Raw genomic sequence first — 25,459 nt, forward strand, 5'->3', positions numbered from 1 at the left:
TTTCCCAGTTTTGTAAAAGGGCCAAAGGAGTTTCTGAAGTAGATTCCCAGAGTCACCGAGCAGTTGGGTCTTCCCTGTTAGAGATTCCTTCATTCAACTGCATAACATCCTTCCCTTTCCTTGGAGACCTGTCACTTTTGGACGGGCTGTATTCGCCAAGAACTGGGTGACCGGTGAATGATCGGACAGCGGACAGCGTGTCTGCGGCGCCCGATCTGCAGGCCACGTCGGGGTGGTGGCACGGGGCAAGGGCGGGAGCGATGCGCCTCGGACAGCTGGGACCCGGGTGGCACACCCCGCCTGGGGCCGCAGGGGCTGGGAGGGGTCGGAGCTGACTTTTCAGGGGTGGGCCTGGGTCGGATACAGAGAGGAGCTGGATTCACAAGAGGCCCAGGGTGAGCATGCCACGAGGGGGGGGCAGGTTGTCTTCAAACTGTTTCTAGGGTGCTCTTGGAGACCGGGAGGCTGTTGCCCTTATTTCCCGTCTGCCACGAACAAAGCATCCTCCGTGCGGTGATGAGCGGGGACCCAATGCGGTCTGCCACGGGTATTACAAAGTTTAATCGGGAACCAGGTAGAGAAGGGGTTGTCACCGCGCAAGCAAACACGATTCATGCTGCAAGCAGCCCGCAAACAGGAAATGCACCGCCAGAGGCCTGGTGAGCGCTGTAATTATCTGTCGCTGCAGGTGTTTCTGTCACCTCGAGATGGTGAGGCCTGCACAGCCCTGCCACCCAAGTAAACTTCAAAAGGAGCTGGATGAAGTCAGCATGTCAAGTTTTGGGTTTCTAGGAAGGATTCTGGAGACGAGCGTCTCTCCTGGATATTTTCCTTCCCAGAACACTGGAGCGCAAAGATGACAGGGCAGCTGCCAAGGCGACACACCTACGGGTTTCGGCATGCACACAGAAACAGAACGCTGACATTTCAAAACTTTATTATTATGGAAAAGATTGAGGATTGCCAGTAGCACCGAAAGCCCTGACATTTGGAGAGAAGACAATTAAAGGGAACAATTTAAAATGGACCCAAAGGACATTGGAGGGAGTGGGGTGGAATTAGAAGCCCGCAGTCCCACTAGAAGATTCAGATGGAGAACTCTGCAGAGCCTGGTTGTGTTATCCCAGCAGGAGAAGGCCAAGTTAGTGATTATTTCATTAGGAAAATATTTGCTACACCTATAATCTGGAAGTGATAAACAACATACCAGAGCAGAACATAACTCTCCAGGATTAAATACCAAACAGAATAACAAAGGGTTGACCCAGCTACAGGCCATTGGGATGAAGCTTCGTCCAGTTACCACATCAAAGACCCTTTAAGTAAGCCATACACGGAAAAGAGAGGAATCGATTAGGACAGTGGTTTAGAGAGGCTTTATATAACCAAGAGAAAAAAAGAATTGCAAACAGACTAAGCTCAAGCTGGCCATGTCCTTACTGTGTTCATTTTGTTTCTTTCTGACTTGCCCCTGTCACTTGGTTAATCAAAAGATGTCCAAATGTTTGATGACACCCATCCTGAGCTATGTCAATCAGCTCAGTAGCTAATAAAAACTGGGCCCAGTTCAAGGAAGATGATGATGGGGAATGTCCGGCTCACTAAATGCATTTTCCAATTAGCTTGGCAATTGCTTTGTGAATCACTGGCTTAATGAACACACAAGCCAGGCAGATCAGGATGTGATCCAGGTAGGTGGAGGAAAGCCCTGATTCAACAAAGTGAAAAGAATAAATGATTTTATGAGGATGTGGATGGATTTTAGTCCAGCACGGCAGAGAAAAACAACGTGCAAAGCGTTGTGATAAAATGAAGTGTGAACCGTGCTAATGGTAAGGGAAAAACTGTGCTAAATCCTGGGGTGGATGGGTCAATTACTTTTATACAATCATAGGTCACAGACGGCAAGGTTGGGAATGGATTTATTTGCAGAATCGAAATGAAAGCTTTTTCTCTTCTAATGAACATGCTTTGGGAGGTAATCACTGTACTAGGTAACCTGTCTCCCACTGTTCTCAGGCTGTTAGGAAACAGGTGTTTGTTTGTTTGTGTGGTTTTTCTTAATAGACTTTATTTTTTAGAACAGTTCTGGGTGCACGGCAAACATAAACAGAAAGTACTGAGAGTTCCATATACCCCTTTCCCCCCCAACACATGCATAAGCCTCTCCCCTCTCTGTATCCCCCAGCTGTGGATTTGTTACAATGGCCGAACCTCCACTGACAGGTCATTATCACCCAAAGTCCATTGTTTACATTGGAGTTCACTCTTGGTGTATATCCTGTGGGTCTGGACAAACGTATAGTGACATGATCCACCATTGCAGTATCATACAGAACACTATCTGCCCTAAAAATCTTCCACTGGGGTTTTCTAATTTAAAAAATGTATTTTGGAAAATGTTAAACATGTACAGAGGAAGAGAGAATAGTTATAATGAACCCCTCCCATGTACCTATTCCCAGCCTTCAGAAAGTACCAACCATGGCCAATCTCAAAGAGCCATCTTGAAAAGGCTATGGGAACATAGCTACAGGCAGACCAGTATTACATTTAAGGAAAGAGGATATTTTGAGGAAATTTCATCTCAGTAATTTTTAAGTGAACTGGTTGAATTATTTGGGGGATGATCATGTATTAATTACTAACTGTGCTGGGCACTTTGCAAACGACATACTTGCAACTCAGAGTATGGTCCGTGGACCAGCAGCATGGGCATCACCTGGGAGCTTACTGGCGATGAAGAACCTCCCACCCCACCCCAGACCCACTGAATCAGAGGCAGCAGTTGAACAAGATCCCTGCGTGATCTGTGTGTACATTACAAGTTAAGAAATACTGACTGCCTGACCCAGGGTGGACACTTAAAATAGCCTCCTAACAATCCTGCAACAACACTTCAAAGCAGATATAAACTTGCCCAATTTACAGATGAGATAACTGAGGCTCAGGTATATGATTTGGCCTTCCTGAGATCTCACAGATAATACATTTAGATCCGTCTGGCTTCAGAGTTGATAATTTTATCACTTATACCATGCAGCCACCCCACTAGGAAGCTCACTTTTGGGGCAACTCAGTAACAAAAAGAAAAAAAAAGAGATAGTATGTATTTACACAACATAAAACAACCAGCCACCTCGGCAACAACAGCAACAGAAAACCACACCGTCTGCTATCACACAAGCAATCACTTACTCCACTGAAAGACCTTTTCACTTTTCAATCCATTATTATGGCATCAGGTAGACAGCTCAATTATTTCAGGAAAAAAAAAACTGGAGCAATTATCAGAGTAACTCCCTCTTGACAGTGACCGTCGACCCAAATATGAACCAAACTGCAACCACAGGCTCTCCTGGAACGAAGGGAAGATGTTACAGATCCGAAGAGCTGGGCAACGCATTTTAAAAATCAACCATACCGCTTTGACATCACCTGGCCAGAAAGGGTAGATGGTTGACCGCGATTTCACTTTCCACGCAGCTGGGTGGTCTGAGCCTATAGCTCTGGGCAAGAGCACTGCTTACGTAGAGAAGGGACCTTTCCATGCTGAGCACTGCTGGGCAATGCCACAGGTCCTTCTGTTTTCTGAGTAGCGTTTTCAAAGGAATATTACAGGAAAAGGTAGAAAAAGCATAATCCTGGATCATACCCCCAGTTTAGCAGGGACTCATCAGATCTTGGGAGCTTCTCCCCTGTAATCCTGGGAGGAGATTAGGCCATTTTCTTCTCTTTCTGCTGTCCTATTGACTCTGGAGACCTGCATTAATGGATCAGCATGGCTACTTGGTTTTGCAATGAGTTGATTTGATGATTAATTAGCCAGTAGCAGGAACCTGATGAAGTTCTCAGCTCAGAGCCCCAGGGATCCGGTTCAGGGCAATCTGCCCTCACAAAAAAAAAAAAAAAAAAAAGACCAGGTGAAGAGGCATACAAACTGGCCTGCTGATAGACACCACAGGAGTTATTCTGATTGACTTGGCATTTTACAACCAACTGGCTCAACAAAGTTAACTGTCTTTGTGCACGAGATCAAATTCCTAGTGTTTGGATCACTCTATCCCACACTTTTTTTTTTTAATCCCACATCCTTACAATTTCGTAATATTTTATGGCCAACCTCACCCTCATGCTAAAAAATATAATGAATAGTAAGAATTGAGTCCAAATAGGCCAAAAATCCTGGCCTCAGGTAAAATAGATAAGAATGAGAGTTATTTTAAGAATGCTTTTCTAGGGACGCCTGGGTGGCTCAACAGTTGGGTATCTGCCTTCAGCTTGGGGCGTGATCCTGGGATCCTGGATTGAGTCCCCCATTAGGCTCCCTGTGGCAAGCTTGCTTCTCCCTCTGCCTGTGTCTCTGCTTCTGTGTGTCTCTCATGAATAAATAAATAAATCTTAAAAAAAAAGAATGTTTTCCTAGGGGCACCTGGATGGCTCAGTCAGTGGCTCAAGTCACAATCCCAGGGTCCTAGGATTGAGCCCAGAGGCAGGCTCTCTGCTCAGTGGGGAGTGTGCTTCTCCCTCTCCTTCTGCCCCTCCCCCTACTCGTTCTTTCTCTTTCTCTCTCTGAAATAAATAATCTTTAAAATAAGAATGTTTTTCTATTTCAAGATTGCTTTGGCTATTCGGGATCTTTGTGGTTCCACACAAACTTTAGGATTGTTTGTTCTAGCTCTGTGAAAATGCTGCTGGCATTTTGGTTTTTTAAATTTTTTTTTATTTTAAAGATTTTATTTATTTATTCATGATAGTCACACACACACACACACAGAGAGAGAGAGAGAGAGAGAGAGAGAGAGAGAGGCAGAGACACAGGCAGAGGGAGAAGCAGGCCCCATGCAGGGAGCCTGATGTGGGACTCGATCCAGGGTCTCCAGGACCGTACCCTGGGCCAAAGGCAGGCGCCAAACTGCTGCGCCACCCAGGGATCCCACTGCTGGCATTTTGATAGGGATTGCATTAAATGTGTAGGTTGCTTTGGGTAGTAGAGACATTTTTTTGGGGGACATTTTAACAATATTTGTTCTTCCAATCCATGAGCAAGGAATGTCTTTCCATTTCTTTGGGTCCTCTTCAATTTCTTTCACCAGTGTTTTATAGTTTTCAGAGCATAGTTCTTTTACCTCATTGGTTAAGTTTAATCCAAGGTATTTGATTATTTTTGGTGCAATTGTAAATGGGATTGTTTTGGTAATTTCTCTTTCTGCTGCTTCATTATTAGTATATAGAAATGCAACAGTACATTGGTTTTGTATCCTGTGACATTACTAAATTCATTTATTAGTTACAGTATTTGGTGAAGTCTTTAGGGGTTTCTATATATAGTATCATGTCATCTGCAAATAGTAAGTTTTACTTCTTCCTTACCAATTTGGATGCCTTTTATTTCTTTTTGTTGTTTGACTGCTGTGGCTAGGATTTCCAGTACTATGTTGAATAAAAGTGGTGAGAGTGCACATCCTTGTCTTGTTCCTGACCTTAGGGGAAAATCTCCCAAAAAAAAGACCCCAAATATCCAAAGCAATCTTGAAAAAGAAAAAAACTGGAGGTATCACAATTCCAGAATTCAAGGTATATTACAAAGCTCTAGTCATCAAAACAGTATAGCACTGACACAAAAACAGACATATAGATTAATATAACAGAAAACCCAGAAATAAACCCATAATTATATAGTCAATTAATCTTTGACAAAGGAGGAAAGAATATGCAATGGGGAAAAACAGTCTCTTCAACAAATGGTGTTGGGAAAACTGGACAGGATGAAATTGGACCCCTTCCTTCTACCACACACAAAAATAAACTAAACGTGGGACATGAAGTCATAGAAATCCTAGAAGAAAGCACGAATAGTAATTTTGTCTGACATTGGTTGTAGCAGCATCCTTCTAGAATGGGTCTCCTGAGGCAAGGGAAATAAAAACAAAAATAAAGTATTGGGACTACGTCAAAATAAAAGGCTTCTGCTCAGTGAAGCAAACAATGAACAAAACTAAAATACAACATACTAAATGGGAGAAAATATTTGCAAATGACATATCTGATAAAGGGGTAGTCTTAAAAATATATAAAGAACTTATACAACTCAACACCCCAAGAAACAAATAATCCAATTAAAAATGGGCAAGACGTGGAAAGATATTTCTCAGAAGACCTACAGATGGTCAACAGGCACATGAAAAGTTGTTCCACATCACTCATCATCAGGGAAATACAAATCATAACCACAATGAGATATCACCTCATACAGGTCAGAATGGCTAAAATAAAAAACATAAAAAACAACAAGTGTTGCTGAGGATGTGGAGAAAAAGGAACCCTTGTGTACTACTGATGGGAATGCAAACTGATGCAGCCACTCTGGGAAACAGTATGGAGGTTCCTCAAAAAATTAAAAATAGAACTACTCTATGATAGAGTAGTCAAACTCCTGGGTATTTCCCCCCAAAATACAAAAACACTAATTCAAGGGGATACAGGCACCCCTATGCTTATGGCACCATTATTTACAATAGCTACATTACAGAAGCAGCCCAAGGATCCATTGACAGATGAATCGATAAAGATGTGGTAGATATATACAATGGAATATTACCCATAAGAAGGATGAAATCTTGCCATTTGTACCAACATGGATGGAGCTAGCGAGTATAACGCCAAGTGAAATAAGTCAATCAGAGAAAGACAAATACCATGGGATTTCACTGATATGTGGAATCTGAGAAACAAATGAGCAAAGGAAAAAATGAGAGAGGGAAACAAAGAAACAGATTCTTAACTCTAGAGGACAAACCAATAGGTTACCAGAGGGGAGGGGGGGATGGGTAGAATAGGCAATGGGAATTAAAGAGCACACTTATTATGATGCACACGGAGTCCCGTATAGACCTGTCAAATCACTATATTGTACACCTGACACTCATAGAACACCGTACATTAACTATGCTGGAATTAAAATGAAAAACTTGGTAAGAAAAAATAAAGAAAAGTAACCATTTGAATTACAAAAAAAAAATAATTTTTTAAATTTTTTAAAAAGATTTTATTTATTTATTCATGATAGACAGAGAGAGAGAGAAGCAGAGACACAGGCAGAGGGAGAAGCAGGCTCCATGCACCGGGAGCCCGACGTGGGATTCGATCCCGGGTCTCCAGGATCGTGCCCTGGGCCAAAGACAGGCGCTAAACCGCTGCGCCACCCAAGGATCCAATAATGTTTTTTTAAACCATAAGAACATTTTAAAACGTTAAAACTGTATTGGAATGTTTCAATCACTACATTTTCCCTCTGAAACTTGCACAAAGATGCTGCTAATGTGTTTATCTACATGACCTCCTTCATCAGGTTAGGAGAGCGGCCATTATTTATCTGTCCTTTGCAGATGAGGAAACTGAGGTCAGGAGGGTGGAAGTTACCTGCTCTCCACCAGGAGGTGTCCAGCTAGCAATGGGCAGAGCCATGAGCAGATTCCCAACCATGAATGGGCCCTGGGGGCTGTGCATCTGCCACAGGTTGAAGAAATAGCCGGAGAGGAGCCACAGAAATTACCCCCTAAAAAAACCAAAGCAACTAAGCACGTGTTGGGATGATGATGATGATGATTATTATTATTTTTAAAGATTTATTTATTCAGAGAGAGCGAAAGAGAGGCAGAGACACAGGCAGAGAAAGAAGCAGACTCCACGCAGGGAGCCCGACGCGGGACTCAATCCGGGGTCTCCAGGATCACACCCCGGGCTGCAGGCGGCGCTAAACTGCTGCGCCACCGGGGCTGCTCAAGGGATTATTATTGTTTTTAAAGATTTTATTTATTTATTCATGAGAGACACACAGAGAGAGGCAGACACAGGCAGAGGGAGAAGCAGGCCCCCTGCAGGGAGCCCGTCGCAGGACTTGATCCCAGGACCCAGGGATCACAACCCAAGCCAAAGGCAGAGGCTCAACCACTGAGCCACCCAGGCGTCCCATGTGTTGGGATTATTAAAGCAGCTAGAGATACGTTTTCACTTTGGAAATGACAAATCACACACACAGGTTATTTGGTGCAAGGGGAAAACCGGGAGCTGTGAGTAGCGGCATTCACCATGCATCCTGCAGGCCTTCAGCCTTCGGGCAGGAACCCGTGATGGGGACGCAGAGCAATGGCCCTTGGGCGGGGAGTGGTGGGCACACAGCAAGCTGTGGTTTCGCTTTCTCTCCCTCACTGCTCATACTCTTCCCCATCTAAGGAGAAGTGCAGAGTCTTCTCGAAGGCAGGAATCCCCCACTTTCTGAGTGGGGGGGGGGCTGGGGTACTGTTAGCCATATCTCAAGAAGGAGGGTGTTCATTAGCTTGCAGTGTCTCCTAGCCCCAAATCAGGCGCCTCTATCCTTGAAGTCATTTTTTCAAAGAGCACGTCCTACGGGGTCTGAGTCTGGCTCTGTGCATGTGCTGCTCTCCAGTCGAGAACTAGCTGCTCTTTGTTGAAAGAAGTTCAGTTTGTGAAAAGTGGACAGATTTCAACAGTCCAGGGGAGAAGAGGTGAGGGATCCAGATTAATCTCAGCCATTGAACCCTCATGGGTTGACTTCTGCTAGCCCCTTCTGGTCTTAGCCTGATTTTGAGTCATTATTTTCTGACGTGGCAGGCTATAGAATGCCCTGTAAAGCTCTCTTACCCACCACCGGTGAGTCCTGGGGAGTTGGGCTCCAGGGCAGCTGGGCTCCAGTTTGGATTTTATCTCCCCAGGAATGACTCGTAGATGTCATGGAGATAACAATCACAGTCAGCCTGGGAAATAAATTCCACACAGGCACCAATTATATTTGAAAGGCCCCAACTGCTGGAGGCCAGACTATTTAATCTATAGTTAAGGAAGGGATTTCTGGAATTTTCTGTGAGCCTTCCGGGCCTCCTGCATCTCATCCCTCTCACTAGGTAAAAGAATGGAAAAAGGAGATGCTAGCTTGGGATAGAACATATGGGAAAATCAGCACATGAGAGAAAGAGAGCCTTTCATAATATTTAATCTAAGGATAAGAGTTTAAACTTACCCTGAAAACTGATAATTGTAAGTTTGTAGGAGGAAACGATGTCCTTGCTCTAAATATTTATATCACACACTTCAAGATCCCAGAGAAACTTCTGGTTTGCACCTTGTAGTGGGTGGATGGATGCCTGGAAGAACTATAGGGGGAGTTTGTGCACAGGGTGGAAAATGGGGCGGGAGAATTCTGTGAAATTCCTTCAAGCAAAAGGAAAACTGGAGATGCCAGTCCATTTTCTTAAGGGAACTGTAGTGTTTAAAGTACAAGGTTATAGAGATGGGAGAACAAATTAATGGTTGCCACAGATTAGGGACGGTGGGGGGTAGGGTAAGGGGCAGGGGAGTGTGACTATAGAGGGATACACCAGGGAGATCTTTGTGGTGACGGAATAGCTTTTTATCTTGATTGGGGTGGGGGGTCACACAAATCTACACATGTAATAAAAAATACAACTATATACATGCATTCTACCTATGTCAATTTTCTGGGCTTTCTATGGTACTATAATTACATGTGATGTAATCATTATGGGAGATTGGGTGAAGGGCAATGACCTGTGAATCTATCCTTATTTCAAAATAGAAAGTCTAGGGGCTCCTGGGTGGCTCAGTCGGTTAAATGCCTGCCTTTGGCTCAGGTCATGATCTCAGGGTCCTGGGATCGAGCCTCAGATTGGGCTCCCTAGTCATCGGGGAGTCTGCTTCTCCTTCTCTCTCTGCCCCTCCTCCCCATTTCTGTTCTCTCTCTCTCTGTCTCAAAAAACTAAAATCTTTAAAAATAAAAATTCTAAAAAATATGAGTACACTTCTGCATTTTTAAGTGACCTAGAAAAACTTTCATGTATCCCATTTTTCTTTTGAGAGAAGGCCAGCCCCATACACCATAACTCCTTGACTGTTGAGAATTAGAACTACAGACTTAAGAAATAACTTTTCCTTTTCTTCATTGGGGGAAAAAAAGTCAGAGAATTAATGTGCCCTTCTTTTATTTTACTCTACAGATCTGATGTTTCAAATGGAGGCTCTTTGATTGGTGGTAATGGCTTGAGCAGACTGGGAAGATTCTATATCTGACTAGGCCAGCTCTTCTCCCTGCCATGGAAAAAAAAAAAGCAGAAACATGTTAAATTCCTTTCATGCCTTCTCTGTGAACAAAAGCAGAAGGGTAGGAAAGGAGGGAGAGGGAAGGCCAGGGGGGTGTGGGGTCTCGTGGTTCTCAAATGAGAGGCTCCTTTCAGTTTTGAGGGAGCTATGCTTCTGGGTTGACAAGCATGGAGAAACTGCCCCAGGAGGTCAGGGACTTGGAACAGTAACAGTTCAGCTAGCCTTGGACAGGGGGTAGTTTGTGTTGAAGGTAGAAATGTGACCCAGCCTCTTCTCCCTACTTTCCCAAATAGACCAGAAGAGGAGATGGACAGAGCCTGAGCCCTTCAGTGGGAACAGGTGGTTGTAATAGGCAGGTTATAAAGGGACTTGGCATGAGAGCACCTGCTGCAGGCTGTCAGTTTCCTGACACACTCTCTCTCCCAGAGGCCCCATCTTGGCCTTCCTAGATTCCACACAGCTCACTAAAACTTCTTGCGTGCATCTCATCTGGCCCATGCAACCAAATGCTTGACTATAAGCTGTCTCATCTTATTCTCTTATGTTGAGTCCCAGGGCTGCTGGGTTCAAATCCTAGTTCCATAACTTACTAGCTATGTGATCTTGGGTGAGTTATCTTAAACCTCTCTGATCCTCAGTTTGCTCATCTGTTAAATAGGGATAATACCTGCCTTACAGGGTTTGTCAAGTGACTGGCCCCTAACAGGTGCTTAGCAAGTGTCAACTTCTCTTTGCTGTTTCCCATGGGGATGGCACATGTTTCACTAGCCTGGAATCTCTTTAGGAGAGCTTCCTTCTCTTCTTCCCCGTCCCTGACCCTAGCACCTAGCATATGGTTGGGCACATAGCACAGTGTTAATGAGCCCTTGTTGGCTAAGTTGAATGGAACTTTCCTGGCTACCTCAGTGATCCAGATGGAGACCCAGAAATGGGCACAAGGTAATATCAATATTCTGTTTCAAAGATATGAAGGTAACATGCTGAATTCTTTACTTCCTTGATATATCATTTCAGTAAAAACTGTCTATGTGCTAAGGCCTGCCTTTAGTGCAAATATAATTTCATAATTTATAGTTTAAAATATAAAAAAATATAATTTTTAGACAATTATGTAGCTCAGGTAAAATTAAAGCCATTGCTCAAGTATTTTGACAAAATAGCATCTTGATCAGTTCATCAGAAGTGGATGAAGAAAAGAAATCAACTAGACTGACATGCTCCTTACCAGAGAATTCAGAAGGTTCTTAAGTATAGCAAAAGAATTTGAAATTGACCCAGTCACTTCTATACTCCATTGTCTTGGGACCACACCTTAGTCTGCAGTCATTTTTAATGAGGGGAAGAGGAATGGATCAGGAAATGAAGACCAGAGATACTGTCTCAGATCTAGTCATTCATTCACTCATTCAGGCAACAAATATTTACTGAGTGCCTGCCATGATCCTGCCCTGTACAAAATTTACTATCAGCAGCTGTGTGACTTTTGTGAAGTCACTTCATCTCTCTGGGTCTCATGCTCCCCATTTGTCAAATGGTAACAAATGAGAAGTCTAGGAAGGAGTGCAGGGGCCAGAGTCTGGCAGACTGTTAATGTCCTCTACTGTTGTCCTCTATGTAATGGCCATGTGAATAGCTTGTGATCATTTGAAAATTATGTCCAAAGTCTATTTCAAGGGGTGCCTGGGTGGCTTAGTCAGTTAAGCATCTGCCTTCAGTTCAGGTCATGATCTCAGGGTCCTGGGGTCAAGCCCCACATCAGGCTCCCTGGTCAGCGGGGAATCTGCTTCTCCCTCTCCCTCTCCTTCTGCCCCTCACCCCCACTTGTGCTCCCTCTCTCTCTCAAATAAATAAAATCTTTTTTTAAAAAAGTCTATTTCAAGGGGGCTAAGGATCATCTGCCTATCTTATTTTCCTTCCTTACCTGTTGGCAAGCCAAGACCAGAGTGAGCATGAAGGACAGAGAGCTCTGTTAGACTGGGCTGAAGCATTATAGTGAATAGCACTCCACTACCTGTTCTCAAATGGGTCAGATTTCAGGCATGGTTCTTGTTATGGGTTGAATCAGGTCCCCCCAAAACATATGTTGAAGCCTTAACCCTGGGTACCTATGAATGTGACCTTATGGAAATAGGGTGTTTGCAGATGTAAGATGTTAAGATGAGGTCATTACGGTGGGCCTTATTCCAACATGACTAATGTCCTTTATAAGAAGAAGGAACTTTGAACACTGATACAGACACAGAGAGAATGTCATCGGAAGACACACACACAGATGCAGAGGGAAGATGCTAGAGGAAGATGGAGGCAGAGATTGAAGCCGTGCAGGCAAAAGCCAGGAAACGCCTGAGGCTACCAGAAGCTGGAAGAGGCAAGGAAGGATCTTACCCTAGATGCTTCCGAGGAAGCATGCCCCTGCCACACCTTGATTTCAAGCTCTAGCTTCTGGAACTGTGAGAAAAAAAATCTTAATGTTTTAAGCCACCCTGCTTGTGCTAATATGTTACAGAAGTCCTAGGAAACGAATACAGTCCCCAAACAAAACACAGCTCCACTCTCCATGTAGTCATGGTGACTTACCTTTTCTAAAAGAACCCACGTGAAAATGATACCTTGATCCCAGGGCCTAAAAATGTGGGCCACCAGAATGGCAGAAGAGGTTGAGTGGAATCCTGAGTTCTGTTTTATGTTTTTCAAATAAGTCAAAATGGAAGGCAAGCGTGCTCCCTACCTTTACTACCTCTCTGCCCTCAAGTTTGATGGAAAATATGAAGAATAGGCAGGCATGGGTCCTGTAGGCATAGGCCTGACCGAGCAGGCAGCTGCTGTTGGCCTTCAGCATGGAGAGACCATCTTGGGAAGGCCATGGGGTCCATTTTAGGTTCTGATAAAAGCCAGCGGGGCTTAGAGGAAAATCGGCCTCATTTAAGGTTTCCAAGCACTGCCAGCTTGTCTCTACCTAGACTTCACTCGTGCAGCCAATCAGAGGCTGCTGTCCTAGCAAAGGAGGCATCCCTTCTGTAGGACAAATAAGCAATTAATTTAACCAATGAATAGATGTTATTTTGAAAATTACTATCTGGCAACCACCATAGTAAAAACTGATTCAGGCAAGAGTCATCAATGGATCCTAAAACTAGAGAGTTAAAGTTTTATGAGAAACATGTTATTTACATAGTCTCAAAGTATTTACTTATACATTAGTTATTAAATATGAAAAGAAAGGTCTTATCTTTTTTTTTTTTTTTTAGAGAGGGAGGTGGGCAGAGAGAGAGAATCTTAAGCAGGTTCCACCCCCAGCACAGAGCCCAACATGGGGCTTGATCTCAAGATCCTGAGATCATGACCTGAGCTGAAACCATGAGTTGGAATCTTAACCAACTGAGCCACCCAGACGCCCCATGAAAAGTCATATCTTTATAGTGGAAAAACATGGCGGGCATTTAACTAATTATTTAAAGTTAACATCAACAACAATCATTGTATGCCTTTTTATGTTTTACGCCTGCCAGAAATACATAACCTCTCATCATGAGGACACATCAGGCAAACCTCAACTGGGGAATATTCTACAAAATAACTGGCCTGTACTCTTCTAAAAGGTTTATGTCATGAAAGACAAAGAAAGGTTGGGAGCTGTTCTAGACTGAAGGACACTTGAGAGAGTTAAGAAACATGACCACTGAATACAATGTGTGATTCTAAACTGCATCATGGACCAGAAGAAAAATAGCTATGAAGGATATTCTTGGGACAATTAGCAAAATTCGAAAATGACCTGAAGATTATATGCTAGTATGCCGTATCAGTGTTATATTTCTTGATTTGCCAACTCTACTTTGTTTATCTAACAGAATGCCCCTGTTCTTAGGAAATACGTATTGAAGTACTGGAGGCAAAGGGATATGATGTCTACAACTCACTCTCAAATGCTTCACACACAAAAATGTGTGTGTGTGTGTGTGTGTGTGTGTGTGTGTTTAGGGAGAATGGTCAATTTAACAAGATGCTAACAACAGATGAATCTTGATAAAGGGCATGTGAAAGTTCTTTTTCCTATTTTTGGGTACAATTTTCTGTACATCAAAAGTATTGAAAATTAAAATTGTAAAAATGTATTATTTTGAGCATGTAACTGTGTGCCCGATGCTGTGCTCAGTGTGAGATATTCAAGGGAGCATAAGGCATGATCTTGATCCTTAGCTCAGGAGCTCACAGTCTGGGATGGACAGGACACAAAAGGAGACCAGCACATTCCAGCATGATAAAGAAAAGCTTTGAGAGCACAAGGAAGGAAGGTAGGCTAAGGGCAGACTGCCTGGGGAAGGGGGCCGGAGGAAGTAGACAGGAGGCCTCAAGCTGGGGGAACTAATTAAGTCTGGGGTGCCGGTGGGATATGCAAGCAGAGCTGAATGACAGATCTTGGGACATCGGGAAGATGCCCAGGCCTGCAGGCAGCAAGGGGAAGCCACCTGACTCCCGAAGACAGACAACAAGGCATGGATTAGCAGGTGCTGGGGGCCAGGCCAAAGTCCCCATAGCTCCTGAGGTAACAGAAGTAGTGCAGACATAAGCAAAATAACTTAAGACTGAAAGGTTGAACATAAGTGGGCTTACTGATGGCATAGGATGAACTTTGCGGTGCTGTATACTGAGTGTCCCAGAGTCATCAGCCTCCAGATTGATAAATATACGTCACCTGGATAAGGGCATGGCCCCAAATTAGTTAGGCTTGCTATTAATAGACTGTGAGGCAGGAAGAGAACGTCAAATGATCTTAAGAAACTAAAGAAGTGATTTTTTTGAGAACACAATGAGCTTGACCAGCAATAAGGGGAAGGTGGTACCCAATTAACACACAACAGGTTGTTAACAGAAAAAACCCTGAGAATAGTACTGGGTCTCAGAATAAAAGGAATCAGGGAGGCAGTACTGCTGTTTCAGAAGTCGGTGGGGGAATGGGAATTTCCACTCAATTACAAGATATAAGGGCTGGGATGAGAAAGAATATGAATATTCCTAGCAAGAACCTGGTGGGAGCTCATTTGTTTTCCGTTCTTTGAAAACTTTTATATTATGGAAAATTCACAAAAAATAATGAGAACAGCATTAGCTTAACCTGCATGAAATGGCTGCAGTGTGACCATTTTTTACCCAACCAAAGTGGCAATCTCATGGTTCAGATGAAAATGAACCCCCAATATACTCGTTGCCCAGGCTCAGCAATTATTTTGACACATGGTCAATTTCATCGCATCCAAAATTCCCACCCATTACCCTGCAAACGGACTGGTTTGAAACAAACTCTCCAGTGGGAGTTTTTGTTGTGCTTTTATTTTAATGAATTAATATCTAGAAAAGAGATCCAAATTATACATAGATATATGTATGTCTACATATAATGTTTTTAGTTAATTACTTTATTCTCTTAGTAAGTAATATATCCACATGGCTCAAGCTTCAAAAGGTACATCACTTTGTATACCTTAAATATACACAATTTTTGTCAATTACACTTCCATAAAGAAAAAAAAAAGCCACAAAACAAAAGGACGAGTGAAAAGTTGCTTTCCAAACACATCCTATCACCCAGCCAACAGCTGTCCCTCCTCAGAGGCAACCTACATGAACAGTTTTTATGTATGCTTCTGGAGATGTTTTACGTATGCGTCAGCAAATAGACTGTGAACTATCCCCACGGATCTGTACCTTGCTTCTTCCACTTAATAAGAGAAACGTCCTCCTTTTTCCAGCTACCTAGCATTCCATTTTATGAACCATGATTCAAGTGACTAATGCACTATGGACGGACTTTTAGGCTGCTTCCAAAATCTGTGACTGTTACAGACAATGCTGCAGTGGCTCCCCTTACACATCCATCTTGCACAAAAGCAAGTAAGTGTATCGGATAAGAAACTCCTCAAAACTGAATTGCTGGATGATAGGGAACACGCATTTGTACTTTTGATAGATACTGCCAAACTGCCCTCCATCAGCTAGGTGTTATTTTAACGCTCTCCTCACCCTCTTTTTTAAAAGATCTTATTCATGAGGCAGAGAGAGAGAGCGCAGGCAAGAGAGCGCGAGCAGGGGTGGGGGGAGAGGGAGAAGCAGGTTCCCTGCGGGGAGCCTGACATGGGGCTCGATCTCAGAACCCCAAGATCATGAACTGAGCTGAAGGCAGAGGCTCAACCACTGGGCCACAGGAACACCCCTCTTCTTGCCCTTTTATCCTCCTGCTTTCCTTGCTGTGCTTCCCACTTCCTCCCAGGGCGCCACAGGAGAGGCTTTGCCATCTCAGACCCAGAAACGCCACTCTGCCCTCAGCTTCCTATGGGTCTCCCTCTGTACTCTCGGCCCCCAGCCTGTCCTTCCTCCCTCCTCCTTTCCCAGACACCTTCAGGAGTCTGCTGGCACCCCTTCTTCCTTCCGAGTCAGCCCCACAACCAGCCATCCAGCCATCTAGCTCTGACCCCTGGACTCACTCTCCCAGTGACCTTCTGCAGCACCTGCCCTGCCAATCTGCAGCCCTATGAAAATCCCACCATCCATTCCCTCCACCCCCCACTCCCAGGCTGCTAGCTATTGCTGGAGAAGGTCATGAAGTTGGCTCCGCTACAAAGCCAGCCGGCCAGCCTCTGCAGGGCCCCAAGGGCTGCGAGGCAGTCCTTTTATGTATCTGTATCAAATTTCTCTCCGTGATTGTTCCAAACGCTCTCCCTCTCCTCAGATCCCCTACCTGGCCCCCTCGGCCCAACCCTTCAGTAGAGGGCCGGCTCTGGATTTCAGTGATAGGATACAGGTCATTGGGCAGACACTCCCCCACTTCTCCCTCTTTTCCTTGCCCTCCTCCAGTTTTCTGCCTTTTCCCCTATGCCTGCTTGTCCCCAACCCTTCAGCTTTATGGGGACCAGGGACTTCCTCCTTAAGGTTGCCTCTTCCGCCCGTGCCCTTGACGCTAGGTTCTCTCGCCGGACTCTGGCACTTGGCGCCAGGAGCCATCCTCTTTGCCTCTGGGAAAGCTCTCCCTTCCCGCTGGTGTTTCTCCTCTCACTCTAGAAACACTTCCCACAAATCCGTGTCACTATTCCACACTACCACCAAACTTTTGAAATGTAGGCATCTTTAAATTTACACAAGTAATTCATGCCTCCTGGCAGCACTTCCTCCTGTCAAGTCATCCCCCAAATTTAACAGAAAAATCAGAAAATTATAAGCAAAAAGAAGAAAAGAGAAATCACATATATATCTTTCCAAGCTTTTTATATGCACATCTATACATTTATCTATATGCATTTTTTCTTACAAAAGTGGATCACAGTGTACATATTGTTTTGTCATCATAATATTTCAAACATCTCAGCTTTGCTACTTATTAGTTGTCTGACCCTGGATAAGTAAATTCACTTCCCTGAATCCATTTCCTCCTGTGTAAATGAGGACTATTATAGTAACTACCTCACAGGGCTGTTATAAGGATTAAATGAGATAAAAATATATAAAAACGCTTATCACAGTGCCTGAATTAATGCCAGCTATTATGATCTTCCCACGTCAATAAATATAGTTCCACATAATAATTCAATGAGCTCTGTCATTGTTGTGTCTAATAGGAGTGACGAAAGCACCGCAGTGAGTCACCAACATGCATTCATTTGGTATATGAGCAAGTATAGCTGTGGGATAAACTCCTAAAAGCAGAATTGCTCATTCAAAGGCTATGCGCATATGTAATTTTTGTAATTTTGATAGATGGTACCAAATTGTCCTCCATGAAGTGGGAGTAATCATGATTTCTCGAACTTAACTCTGATTGATGGATATTGAGTCTGTTTCAAATTTTTCACCGATACAAACTCAGACAGTGATGAACATTTTTAAAACCAAATCTTTGTATAGATCCATGATTATTTATTCAGGGCAGAGGAAAGAATGTAAGTAACGCACAGAGATGGAGGAACAAATGGCGTGCACAGGATACTGCTGGCATCAGTAACACAGAGAGGAGGATGACAAGAGGTGAGGTCAGAAAACAGTGGAACCAGATTATAAAGGACGGAGAATGCCATGGTCATTCATTTCATCAGTCATCAAGTATTTAGTGATGGTCTCCAACAGGCCATGTGCTGTTTTAGGTACTGTGTTCACTTAAACAAAACCAGAAAAAGATTCCTGCCCTGGAGGAGCTTACGTGCCAGCAAAGAGAGATAAACAATAAAGATAATGAGTAAACTACAGAAAATGTTAGAAGGTGGTAAGTCCTGGGGCGCCAGGGTGGCTTGGTTGGTTAAGCGTGTGCCTTTGGCTCAGGTCATGATCCCAGGGTCCTGGGATCGAGTCTTGTGTCCAGTTCCCTGCTTCTCCCTCTCCCTCATCTTGCTGCTCCCCCTACTTGTGCTCTATGTCAAAAAATAAATAAATAAAATCTTAAAAAAAAAAGAAGGTGATGAGTCCTATAGTAAAAAGAAAAAGTAGATCAGGCTGGAGGGATCAGGAGTGCTGGGAGTTGGGGGGGTAGTAACAATAATAATTAATATTAATATTTCTCACTACAGTATTAGAGTGGCCACACCACTACAGAGTTTGACCTTACTCACCACCATCTCTGCCACATCCACATACCACCATCAAGATACCTAATGATTCTGCTTGAATCAACTTACTTCTTCCCACTCAAAGTTATTTTATTTTATTTTATTTTTTTTATAAATTTTTTTTTATTTTTATTTATTTATGATAGTCACAGAGAGAGAGAGAGAGAGAGAGAGAGAGGCAGAGACATAGGCAGAGGGAGAAGCAGGCTCCATGCACCGGGAGCCTGACGTGGGATTCGATCCTGGGTCTCCAGGATCCCGCCCTGGGCCAAAGGCAGGCGCCAAACCGCTGCGCCACCCAGGGATCCCTCAAAGTTATTTTAAAGGAAGCTTTATAATACCAGTATAAGTGGAAACACAGTATGGCATGCCACAAATGTCTACAAAGGGAGACTGGGAGATACCTAGGGTTGGCCTCTTCCTTTCCTTTCAGACGCCAGCTGGTAAATAAGAACAATCACAACAAGCACTTTTAATATCGCATGCTTTGGATTTGCCAGGTAGCTCAGTGTATTGCAGACAGCAGAGAATTGTGGCTTCACAATAACTCTGTGCTATAGGTGTCACTATTGTCCCCAGGATGAAACTTGGATGCTGAGTAGCCCTCCCAAGTCTCAGCTTGCTCCTAAACAAATGGGGACAATAGTGGGGATAGAGGAGAGAAGGTCCCTGGCTTCTGCCCAGTCTTCATTGTGCTAGGGGGAGGTTGGAGAGGGGACAGGAAAGGGCCAGAGCTCCCAGCTACATCATCCCCTGACCACTGCCCCCTCAATTCCAACGACTGAGATTAGAACTAAATTGCTGCTTGAAAACACAAACAACCCTCTACAGGATTAACTTCATTGGTCACTTTAAATTTCCTGTGAAGAATATTAATCAGAATATCAACATTGATTTCAGACTTGTTAGTATGGGAGATTTGCTTTTTTATTCCAGTAATGGTCAGTATATGCTGTTATATGAGTTTCAGATGTACAATAGAGTGATCCAGCACTTCCATGCATCCAGGTGCTCCTTATCACAAGTGCCCTCCTTCATCCCCATCACTTCTTTCCCCCACCCCCCCCCACTCCTCTCTGGGAACCACCAGTTTGTTCTCTAGAGTTAAGAGTCTGTTTCTTGGTTTGTCTCTTGTTTTCTTTGTTCATTTATTTTGCTTCTTAAATTCCACATCTGAGTGAAATCCTATGGTATTTGTCTTTCTCTGACTTATTTTTTTTTCTGACTTATTTCACTTAGCATTATACCCGCTAGATCCATCCATGTCGTTGCAAATGGCAAGGCTTCATTCTTTTTTTATAACTGAGTAATATTTCTGTGTGTGTTTATCCATTCATTTATCAATGGACACTTGGGTTGTTCCCATATCTTGGCTATTGTAAATAAAGCTGCTATAAACATAGGGGTGCATATATCCCTTTGAATTAGTGTTTTTTTATTTCTTTGGGTAAAGACCCAGTAGCGGAAGTATTGGATCATAGGCTAGCTCTATCTTTAATTTTTTGAGAACCTCTATACTGTTTTCCACAGTGGCTGCCTGAGTTTGCATCTCCACCAACAGTGTGTGAGGGTTCCTTTTTCTCCACATAGGATGAGGGTTTTGATTAGAAGAGGGAAGAAGATGAGCTTCTGGAGCATTGACCCTAGACCCTTCTGGAAGAGGGCAAACCTGGGCAGACACAAGTGGAGGGGAGGCTGGCACCGACAGCTGGGGAGATACGGGCAGCAGAAAGCAAGGTGGGAAGAAATGGAGACAGACTGTATCAACTTCAAATGTCTCTACTTCAAGTCCTTTGGGGAAACAAGCAGAGTACAAATACAATAAATAACACATTGGTAGAGACACTCTGCCTAGGTTCTCTTAACCTGCTTCATCTTTCAAAGCATACTCCTGTTATTCAAACTTCCTGAGGAGTGTGCTTCATTTCTAAAAAAAGCCATTTCGTTCATAGGAAACAATATGGGACTCTGAGCCATGCAATCGAAGAATTTGAACCAGAGATGTCTTTCCCTGGTTTCAGTTACCATTGAATAATAATTCCACAAAGCCACACAGATGAATCCAGGCTCCTTGAAAGGCTTACAACCAAGAAAAGATGAGTATAAGGTGGTAACCCTGGAATGTGAGCATCAGTGCAATTCTTCAATATTTGATTTATAAAGGAGAGATGAACTCTTGTGCAGAATAAATATATTTTTAAATGGCTTAGAGAAAATTGGAGATGAAAGAAAAGTTTCTCATGGAAACAAAAAAGCTAGGAGCAGAAGGGGTCAATTATCTGGTGCAGAGCAGGTGTTGCTGGATGACCCCAAATAGCCCACAAATGTGATGTGTTAATGCAGGTCCTGTATCACAGAGGAAAATGTCATTAAATCTGTTTTGTGCAGATCAGACCATCTATCATTGGATAGAAATCTCTAGAGGCAAGCACACTACTCCTGATTTCACAATGTAGAAAAGGAGATATCAAAATCCTTTAGTCGACAGTCTGGTGAATGTGGCACCACATTTTCTAGTACATGAATGGCTTCCTTCCCCTTGCCCAGCATTTGAGGAGTGCCAGACAAGACCCAAACAACCCTGGCACTTACACTGGAGTTCCTATTTGCTAAAGTGAGATTAGCGAAGCCTGTTGCTTGGTAACATGTGCTCTATATAAACCTTTGAATCTTAGGCAAGGTGAAACAGACCAAGTACATCTAATGTGTTGTTTTATTTTTTAAAAAATTCCTTTCTTGTCGCCAAGATCCAAAGGCTGATACCATGTTTCATAGCTTTCCAGATAACCCGCAGCAGGACACTGGAAAACATTTATAAAGTCAGACTCTTCTCTTGCCAGTAAGTGAGGGAGGTTGGGAGGCCAATACACATTTACTACGTTACTGGGTGCTTAGCATGCCATAGTTTCTCTCTGAATATAATTTATTTATGAATTTATCTTGAAGTTAAATAAAAGAAGTAGGAAGTCATATGAAGATATTTCTAAGAATTTTAGAAAACTCTGGAGAAAGTCAGGTCAGTTTATTTTCTAAATCAAATGGGATTATCTTTTGAAGGATGTATGCCCTTTAGCTGATCATTTTAAACAGTAATGAATAATCATATTTGGCCAAATCACAAAACCCAAGATCTATAAGTAAATTCTTTGAAAACAAATATAATCCGGTTAATATTTTTAAATAAACATATTTAAATTACTCAGCCATTAGAAATGACAAATACCCACCATTTGCTTCAACGTGGATGGAACTGGAGGGTATTATGCTGAGTGAAGTAAGTCAATCGGAGAAGGACAAACAGTATATGTTCTCATTCATTTGGGGAATATAAATAATAGTGAAAGGGAATATAAGGGAAGGGAGAAGAAATGTGTGGGAAATATCAGAAAGGGAGACAGAACGTAAAGACTGCTAACTCTGGGAAATGAACTAGGGGTGTTGGAAGGGGAGGAGGGCGGGGGGTGGGGGTGAATGGGTGATGGGCACTGAGGGGGGCACTTGACGGGATGAGCACTGGGTGTTATTCTGTATGTTGGTAAATTGAACAGCAAATAAAAAATAAATTTATTATAAAAAAACCATATTTAAATAATTTCCTTATTTTCACTGATGGCTTTCCTATCTTAAGCAACTTTAACACAACAAATCCTTTAGAAAAGCAGGATCTCAAAATGAAAACACTGTTTAAATGAACCACACACATGAACTACTTACGTGAATATGCATTGCTGGTGGGAATATAAAATGGTGAAATCACTTTGGAAAACAGGCTGACAATTTCTTAATAAAGCTAAACATGCACTCGTCATTATAATATAGCAATTCTACTAGGTATTTACTCAAGAGATATTAAAATATACATCCATACAAAAGTTACAACACAAATATTCATAGTAGCTTTATTTGTAATGGCCTCCCCATTGGAAACAATTTAAGTGTGCATCAAAAGGTGAATGGACAAATTGTGCCTTATACATACAATGAAATATGATTTAGCAATAAAAATAATGAACTACTGATACAGGAAGCAGCATGGATGAATCTCAAGGACATTCTTTTTTTAATATTTTATTTATTTATTCATGAGAGATACAGAGAGAGGCAGAGACACAGGCAGAGAGAGAAGCAGGCCCCCTGCAGGGATCCCAACTCGGGACTCCATCCTGGGTCTCCAGGATCAGGCCCTGAGCTGAAGGCGGCACTAAACCGCTGAGCCACCCGGGGTTCCTCTCAAGGACATTCTAAGCAAAACCAGTGGACACAAAAGAGTACATATTATAAGATTATATATGTATATGAAATTTTATAAAAGAGAATCTAATCTATAGTGATAACGAAAAGGAGATCAGTGACAGCCTGAAGCCAGCAGTGGGGGTGGAGATTAACTACAAAGGGGCATTCTCTGTGGCAATGGAAGTGGTCTGTATCTTGAACATAAGCTTAAAATGGGTGCAATCTGTGATAAGCATGTAAATTATAACTCAATAAAGTATATTTTAAGAATTAGTGTAAATGGAAAACTTCAATATGTGAAGACTTTTTAAAATACTTTATGATTTAAAAATAAATTTTATTTGAGAGTGAGAGAGAGAGAGCACACACAAGCAGGGAGGGGCAGAGGGAGAGGGAGAAGCAGGTTCCCTGCTGAGAAGCCTGACGTGGGGCTCCATCCCAGGACCCTGAGATCATGACCTGAGCCAAAGGCAAATGCTTAATCAACTGAGCCACCCAGGTGCCCCAAAATATATTTTATGATTTTTAAAATCTCTATGCCTAATGTGGGGCTCAAACTCACACCACTAAGATCAAAAGTCACCGAACTAAGCCAGCCAGGTGCCCCCAGAAGCTAATTTAAAGTTACTTCTGCTTAGCAAGTACATGTATTAAACATCCTATGTAAACTATGCCCCAAAATGCAGTCCCTACAATGAAGAAACTACTCTCCTGAAAAAATGAAGCACACAGAACAAGGTGGGCGAGTGGGGTGGTGGCGGCAGTCTTGAGGACACAGAAATGCAGATCTTTGTGAAGACTCTGATGGGCAAGACGATCACCCTCAAGGTCGAGCCCTATGACATCATTAAGAATGTCACAGCCAAAATCCCAGACAAAGAGGCATCCCACCTGACCAGCAGCAGTGTGATTTTTGAAGGCAAACAGCTAGAGGACGGCCATACTCTCTCGGGTTACAATAGCCAGACAGAGTGCACTTGGTGCTTCGCCTGTGGGGTGGCATCATCAGGCCTGCCCTCCACCAGCTGGCTCAGAAATACAACTGCGACAAGGGGATCTGCCCCAAGAGTTATTCTTGTCTGCACCCCGGTGCTGTCAACTGTTGCCAAGAAAAAGTGAGGCCACACCAACAACCTGTGCCCCATGAAGGTCAAATAAGGCCCCTCTGCTGGCTGGTGTACTTTGCAGGGCAGCCTTCTGCCCAAGCGCCAAGACCCTGTGGCCTCAATAAAGCTTCCCTTCCACTAACCAAAACAAAAAACCAACCAACAAACAAAACAAGTATACAGGCACATATGCCTGGTAGAAGGCAATGGGCTGCTATATACAGTTTACCAGGATCTTTTAAATAGTGCCCACCATGTGGGAGGCATGGCAAAAGGGATAAAAGGCAAAGGATTCTTTAGGCTGGAAAGAAGACCCATGCATAGACTAGGTTGGTTAGGGGAACTGGGATTAGATAAAGGACAAGAAATGATATTCTACATCACCACGAACCCTGGCTTGTCATTGTCATCTTGTTAGGTGCCTCTTAATAGAGAGGCCAGTCAATCTGGATGCAGCTTGACCTCCCAAAACTGGAACCAATGGCTTGGAAAAACAGTAGAAAATGGTATAGGACAAGAGGTTCTTCACATTCCTTGGCCAGACTGCAGAGACTCTTCTGCCTTCCCCAACAGTATGAAAGCTCTTCCCATGCTCTTTTCAGTGCTTTATAAAAAGAGTTCTACTAATATTTTAATAAATGCAGGAGACTGGATGAGGAACTGAACTGGAATATTTTATTTAGCTACGTAGCTTAGAAACTAAAAGATGGGGGCAGCCTGGGTGGCTCAGCGGTTTAGCGCTGCCTTCAGCCCAGGCCTGATCCTAGAGACCCGGGATTGAGTCCCACGTCTGGCTCCCTGCATGGAGCCTGCTTCTCCCTCTGCCTGTGTCTCTGCCTCTTTCTCTCTGTGTGTCTCTCATGAATAAATAAATAAAAATCTTTAAAAAAAGGAAACTAAAAGATGGGAAAATAGCTAATTGAGTATCTCTCATATATAATCTTATAGAATTCTGAGTACAGTCACACTGAATTGGGAAGTATTCTGAAATTACTTTTTAATTAGAGAAATCAAATACCAAATTTCTTAAGGAACTGATAACGATATGTGAGAAGAAATGTGTGGAGTGTTGTGGTCATTTCTGGGTACCACACTTGAAGGATATTGACAAACTGGAAAATGTTCAGAGGCCAATAGCTAGGATGAATAAGGTCTGGGAACCATCACATAAAGACTAGAGTGGAAACTTAGAGTAAAATGATGATTGCTGTTGCCAAATATCTGGTGATAGATACTTGGGTTGTTGTCACCTTTTGGCTGTTGTGAATAATCCTGCAAGGAATATTAGTATAAAGTATCTGTTTGAGTCCTGGTTTTCAAAGAGTGCAATTCTTGGATCATGTAATAATTCTATGTTTAATATTCTGAGGAACTGCCAAAATGTTTCCCACA

The 25,459-nt window shown here is 43.0% G+C and overlaps 1 protein-coding gene across 13 annotated transcripts in view; it reads right to left on the bottom strand.

The window, feature by feature from the left end:
* Nucleotides 1–25,459, bottom strand: part of LOC140628109 (P2R1A-PPP2R2A-interacting phosphatase regulator 1-like) — an 84,751-nt gene that overhangs the window by 3,291 nt on the left and 56,001 nt on the right. Inside the window, exons 12-13 of one of the 13 annotated variants that reach the window (XM_072817047.1) lie at nucleotides 12,523–12,585; nucleotides 10,003–10,125 (exon numbers count right to left, since the gene is read on the bottom strand). The exons of 9 other annotated variants lie outside the window; for them this stretch is intronic. In XM_072817047.1, coding sequence (XP_072673148.1) covers nucleotides 10,108–10,125; nucleotides 12,523–12,585 — 81 coding nt within the window. In that variant the 3' untranslated portion in view covers nucleotides 10,003–10,107. Of the gene's footprint in view, nucleotides 1–10,002; nucleotides 10,126–12,522; nucleotides 12,586–18,816; nucleotides 19,169–22,789; nucleotides 22,970–25,459 lie in introns of those variants that run through there. 3 more of the 13 variants (XM_072817053.1, XM_072817051.1, XM_072817042.1) reach the window with 3 other exon arrangements.

Source organism: Canis lupus, chromosome X (assembly GCF_048164855.1).
Source record: "Canis lupus baileyi chromosome X, mCanLup2.hap1, whole genome shotgun sequence".
Classification (NCBI taxonomy): Eukaryota; Metazoa; Chordata; class Mammalia; order Carnivora; family Canidae; genus Canis; species Canis lupus.